Here is a 6,000-nt window from a genome sequence, read left to right as displayed (position 1 = left end):
TGGGTGGGTGTATGGATGGGTGGGTGGATGGATGGGTGGGTGGGTGGGTGGATGCCTGGGTGGGTGGATGGATGGGTGGGTGAGTGGATGGATGGGTGGATGGATGGATGGGGCTGGTGAGGCTGGATGAGTGGATGAAGAGGAAAACTGGGGGACGGAGGCGCTGGTGACTTGCAAGGGGCTGTAGGAGAAAGAGAAATCCGAAAACCCACTGGTGCCTTGGGTTGCGGCCACTTACCGGGCTGCACTGACCGGCAGAGGCAGTGCTGCGCGCGCTCTCCCCGGGGGCTTGGGCCCCCAGCTCCTCTCGAAGGCTGCGGTTTTGCTGGGCGAGGTCCTCCACCTGGCCCTGCAGGCCGATCTCCGACAGCTTGAGCTCGTAGATGCAGCAGCGAAGATCCTCCAGCTGCCCGCGGAGCCGGCGTTCCGTGGAGCGCTGCTCCCGCAACCGGCCCGCCGCTTCGTCCCGCTCGCGCTCGCCGCGCTCGGCCCGCGCCCGCAGGGCGCGCAGCTCCTCGGCCTCCCCACCGGGGCCGGCCGGGCAGAGGGCGCGGGGGCCGCGCGCGGCCGGGGCGTCCAGCTCCGCCAGCAGGAGGCCGGCCGCGTGACAGAGGCGCCGCACGTCCCGCTCCAGCCGCCGCACCTGCTCCCGCAGGCCGCGCTCCTGCTCGCGCACCAGGGCCAGCTGGCGCCGCTGTGTCCCTCGGCAGCGCTCCAGGGCCGCCGCCTGCCGCCCCAGCGCCTCGTCCTTGCGCCGCAGCCGCTCCCGCAGCCGCCGCAGCCGCCACCGCTGCCGCCTGGCCGCGCGCTCCTTCTCCAGAACCTACAAGTTGGCGGTGGAGTGAGGGCGTCAGGAAGTCAGCCCCGCACACCGTGAGCTCCCCGGTGATGCTTGAAAGGAAACTGTGCACTGGGCCGGGTGGGCATCAGCTGGTGTGCACAGGGAGGCGCGCACTGGTGGTTCCAGTACCGAATACCTCGGCACCACTTTATAAAGAGCTGCCTCCTGGACCCGCCTGGGTTTCCCCGCTTCTACCCAGGACCTCCCACATCTCCCATTTCCATACCCCTCAAGTGTTCACGCCTGGCCCTGCAGAGGTCAGCCAGCCCTGGCTTCTGGCTGCTGAGACAAACCACAGCAGCCATATTGGGAATACCCCCCAAGAACTAGGTACGGTTACTCCCCCCTTGGGATGCTCATAAGTGGCTTGTTTCATCATCAGTCTCCACAGCGAGGATTCCAACCTCCGTGTATCTGAAAGGTCTGGAGAACACAGCTCTCTCTGTTCTTAGACCTAGCCTCCCTCCGGGCCCTTGAGCTGTGAACTGGAGTGGGGTGACCCAACCACTGGGTCACAGGAGTCACCCGTGAGTCCTGGCCCAGTTTCCAGAATGAATCGATCACAAGGGGTTGAACTACTTCTATGTGGAGCTCTCTCTCAGCCACTCGTGCCTGCTGTCGGCCGGGAGATCTGGTGGAAGACAGAACTGAGCGTGTGCGGAAGACGAAACCTGGGGACCACTTGGCACGCTTTGTTCGACAGCTTGGTTTGGGGGATGTGGGGCAGATAAACCTGGAGTCCGATTCCCCGGGAGGAAAACTGTCCCCAGCTATCCCGTAATCGGCGGTGCGTTATCCCCTAGATGGGTCTGCCTTTATGGGCTTTCAGAAGGACCACAGGTCACTACAGAAATGAGATGGTTTTGCACGCAAATGCTTCCTGGGAACATTGACGCAACAGGACAAAACTGCCGTCTGGCCCATATTGGGCATAAAGAGCAGAGAGAACTCGTGCACGCACCCCTGCAAAACTTGCTCCGAAGTGTGGGCATCTCTGGGGAGAGGTTCGGGGTTAGGGGGGCTGGGCTGGGTGGTAGCTGGGGCAGGCGATCTCGGAGGGTCCCTGAGCAGAGCACCCGCACCACTCTGACTTTGTGCCCCTCATCTGGACGTGGGGCTCCTGACCGGTCTCCCCAGGAGCATACGGGTTACAGGAGACGGTAATAAGGAGGTGCGTGTAGAAAAGGCGTGCGTCCCACACAACTGCTGGTCCCGCGGTGCCTCCGAGCCCCCTGACAGCGTTGTCCCTGCTTGTCACCCTTGTCCTCTGTCTCCCGTCACACTGGGAACGACTCGTGACTGCAGGGCTGTGGCTGACTCGTCTTGGAAAACCTACATGTATATCGGGCACGGCCCCAAGCATATTTATTGAAGTATTTTCCACGGAGAGGTGGCATTCTTCCTGCTGGGGACCCACGCGATGCACTACCTTTCACGTGAGTGACGGCGTGCTAGGAGCTGAGACGGCCAATCAACTGTACTTTCTGCACCCAAGTTCAACGCAGAGGGCAAAGCAAAAACTGCCACTTGTGTGTCTCCCTGGCATTTCGAAGGCGAATTGCAGCTCAATTGAGCCCCTTATCTTTCCGTGCTCCACGTCTGTCTCAGTGAAGGCCGACATCGGGGCTTTGCACGCTTTTGTGACGGCTCCCCACACTTTTACAACTTGCCCCTTTCCACGCACACGTGTGCCACTGAAACAGAAGTCTCACCAAACAGCCGTCCTCCTTACACACGTCGCGCCCTTTCTTATTTTCTAGTCGATCCCGTTTTGGGAACTGGTTTCCCACCACGCTGCTGGGCCGTAAGCGGCAATCAGCGGAAACAGCCTCTTTGAGAGCCCCCTGTGGCTGTCCTGGAAGGCCTTCATTTCTGCCTCTGCAGTATTTCCTCACATGCCCTGCCCTCCAGCCTTCATCATCGCCCCCAGAATATCTCAAGAAAGGCTAATTAATATTCATGAAAGGAGCCGCTGTTATTTACTGTGACCGTTGTCAGTGTTTAACGCGTACCGACTCTCTTAACCCACACGACAGTCCAAGAGGGTTGGTCCTATAATCATTCCCATTTCACAGATGAGGAAACTGAGGCCCAGAAATCACAGCCAGTGAGTGGCTCCACCATCTCTGTCTCCCACGCAACTAGAATAATTTCCCCCAAACCCCGTCCTGAGCCTCTCCTGCTTAAGTTTCCTAAAGCCTGCCCCTCACTGCAGTCAATACTTGGTTCACACCCTGGCCCTTCTGGAAGCCTCCTGTCTCACCAGCGCCCTCTCCCGTGCCCACGCCCTCTGCTCCGGCCCCGGTACGCCCTCTGCACTTCTGTGCCTGCGCACAGGCTGTTCCCCACGCTCCACGTGCCCTTCCCACAAGGGCCAGGCCAGATGGCTTCCTGTAGCTTCCTCCCGCCCCCCACCCCATGCACCCACACCGTGCCTGCACCCTCCTCCTGGGACCTGGCGCCCGGTTTGAGCGTTACCTGTTTCCTATCTGCGTCCCCACCTGCGTGCCAGCTCCTGAGGCCGGGGACCCTGCATCAGTCATCACCCGCTTGTCCCCAGGCCAGAGCTGGCTTCCCCGAAGGGCCAGAGAAACGAACTTGAGGCCAAAGCTCCCGGTGCGTGCGCGGCCCCTGCTCGTCACCCAGTGCTTTCGCCAGCCCCCTGCCCCCCCGCAGACCCCAGCCAGGACCTCTGTGAGGCCGGCAGGGCAGGACGGCGATCCCGCTTTACAGATGGGGCCCGCTGAGGCCCAGAGAGACCACGTGACCCTGCCCCAGGCCCTGCAGCTCCCGCCTGCACCGTTGCAATCCAAGCACATGGGGTCACCCTGCTGGATAGAGAAACCAGTAGCAGAAACAAGGGGAGGAGAGGGTACCTGGCTGGCAAGCTCGTCCCGCAGGGCTTGGAGCTTCTCCCGGGCCCGGGCAGCGTCGCTCCTTTCCTGCAACACGCGGGCGTTCAGCTGGTCCACACTCTGGAGGAGCTGTCTCTCCGACAGCTCTAGCTCCTGGATTCTGCGGCATTGAAGCGGGAAGATGCTTACTCAGGGTGCAAGTGTGGCCGGAGAGTTTCACAGACCCTGGGGCCAACCTTTGTGGGGTTTTTATGGGTTTTTTTTTTTTTTTTGGTCATTGGGCCAGTTTGATATTCTGACAATATCACACTGTGCGAAACATTCACACATATTTAAGATGATTTGGAACGCTTCCAAGATATCTGTCGAACAATACGGCAGCATGCATCGAGAGTCTTCAACGCGTTCTCATCCCTGAGCCCGTAATCCCAAGTTCAGTCGACACCAACAAAGAAGGGCTGTGCCATGTGGCCCAAGAGCTTTGTCTGTGTCGTGTCAATCCATCCTACATTAGCAGCCTGCAGGTAGGTTCCCTTACCCCTACTTCACCCTCAAGAAAAGGGAGGATCAGAGAGGCCGGGCAACTTGCCCGAGGTCACACAGCATCCTAGAGCCCAGTCTGTCTGACTCTTGAACTCATGCTTTTTTAACCCTGCGCTCTGTTGACCCCCGCGTGAGCTATAACCTTTCAAATCTCTTCCGAGGAAATGAATGAAATTCAGAAAAAGTTTTCTGCAATTGAAATCACTCATCCTGTATTACTTACAACAGAGAGAAGGTGGAAACGGCCTGATAATTAGGGACGGCTCAGCCACAGGAAGCCTTTTCTTATCATCCTGGGGAAATGTGGAACTTGTATCGCAGGCCGGATGTGAGCCCTGACCGCAGCTCCGTCCGGAGGAGGTGCACGGGAGAATGGAGAGAAACCCAAGGGGACAGGCTGGTCCCGCTGGGACCCCAGGAACCACAAAGACTGCCCATCTCCTGTTCGTGCCTGGCTTCCAAGTCCCCTTAATGTGCCAATCTCCCCTCTATGACAGAAATCCAGGCAACACGTGGGAAGTGCGTTCACAGCCCACACCTGTGCACACCTTCACTCCTCGGCCCACGCCACACAGGGCGGCCTGCTCCGCCAGGGCAGACTCTGTGTCCCTGGGGGAGGACCCAGCTTTGCTCCCTGACCCGGCCGCTGACCAGCCACGGGGCCTCACCTGGGATTGTTCCCCACCGTGACCCACGGTCTCTGTATCTGTAAGATAGAGGTACTTGTGCCTGGCTCGGAAGGGTTATTGTGAAGAACTGAAATGATGCATTATTATTCCTAATAAGGACAAGAGCCCCCTCTCCTGCCCTGAGGCCCTGGGGAAGGCTCTCATAAGCGACGGAAGAGGGTGTGCCCCTTGTATGGATTGTAATCAGGTTTCTTCCAAGCCGAACCCCAGGAATGGCCCCAGGTTAATCAGTCAGAGTCAGGCCGAGCACTCGATTGCTTATAAAATGTAGTGATATGGGGGTGCCCGGGTGGCTCAGTCGGTTAAGCCTCCAACTTCGGCTCAGGTCACGATCTCGCAGTTTGTGAGTTTGAGCCCCGTGTCCGGCTTTGTGCTGAGAGCTCGGAGCCTGGAGCCTGCTTCAGATTCTGTGTCCCCCTCTATCTTTCTGCCCCTCCCTCCCTCTCCCTCTCTCTCTCTCAAAAATAAATAAAACATTAAAAAATGTGTTTTAAATGTGATATCTGAAAGGGATCAGAAAAGCCTCTCTTTCCATTTTTTGAGATCGACCCAGAACACTAAAAATGAGACAATATTTAACTCTGGTAATTATCCCCATACTTGAAGCAGAAAATGACTAATCTCACCATGGCAGGCTGAATATTGGCCCCGCAATATATCCGGGCTCTAATCCCCGGCACCCATGAACATTGCTTGAAATGCAAGAGACTGTAGCTGTGATGACGTGAAAGGCCTGGACACCATCTGGGTGGGCCCTGCCTGCCATCACAGGTGTCTGTCCTTGCGGTAGGGAAGCAGAGGGAGATTCCCAGGTGACCCCTGAAGCTAGACGCTAATCTGCTGACTCTGTGGGTGCGGGAAGGTGCCGGGGGCCAAGGAATGCAGCTGTGGATGCTGGAAACGAGGAGGGAACAGATTCCCCCATGGCTCTCCCCACGCCTTGACGTTGGCCCCCGGGGTTGTCGCTGTAGGGCTTCAGCCTCCAGAACTGTCAGACCATCCCTGTGTGTTGCCTTAAGCCACCAGGTTTGTAGAAATTTGTTTCAGCAGCCCTTGGAAACAAACACGCCCA

At 58.2% G+C, this 6,000-nt stretch overlaps 1 protein-coding gene across 1 annotated transcript in view; it reads right to left on the bottom strand.

Annotated features, from left to right (window-relative positions):
* The window catches only part of CB1H4orf50 (chromosome B1 C4orf50 homolog), a 55,005-nt gene that overhangs the window by 40,349 nt on the left and 8,656 nt on the right, over window positions 1–6,000 (bottom strand). The window contains exons 3-4 of the mRNA XM_049632625.1: window positions 3,718–3,856; window positions 32–823 (exon numbers count right to left, since the gene is read on the bottom strand). Coding sequence (XP_049488582.1) covers window positions 32–823; window positions 3,718–3,856 — 931 coding nt within the window. The remainder of the gene's footprint in view (window positions 1–31; window positions 824–3,717; window positions 3,857–6,000) is intronic.

Source organism: Panthera uncia, chromosome B1 (assembly GCF_023721935.1).
Source record: "Panthera uncia isolate 11264 chromosome B1, Puncia_PCG_1.0, whole genome shotgun sequence".
Taxonomy (NCBI): domain Eukaryota; kingdom Metazoa; phylum Chordata; class Mammalia; order Carnivora; family Felidae; genus Panthera; species Panthera uncia.
The sequence above is the reverse complement of the archived record's forward strand: the minus strand, read 5'-3'. Positions and strand labels throughout refer to the sequence as shown.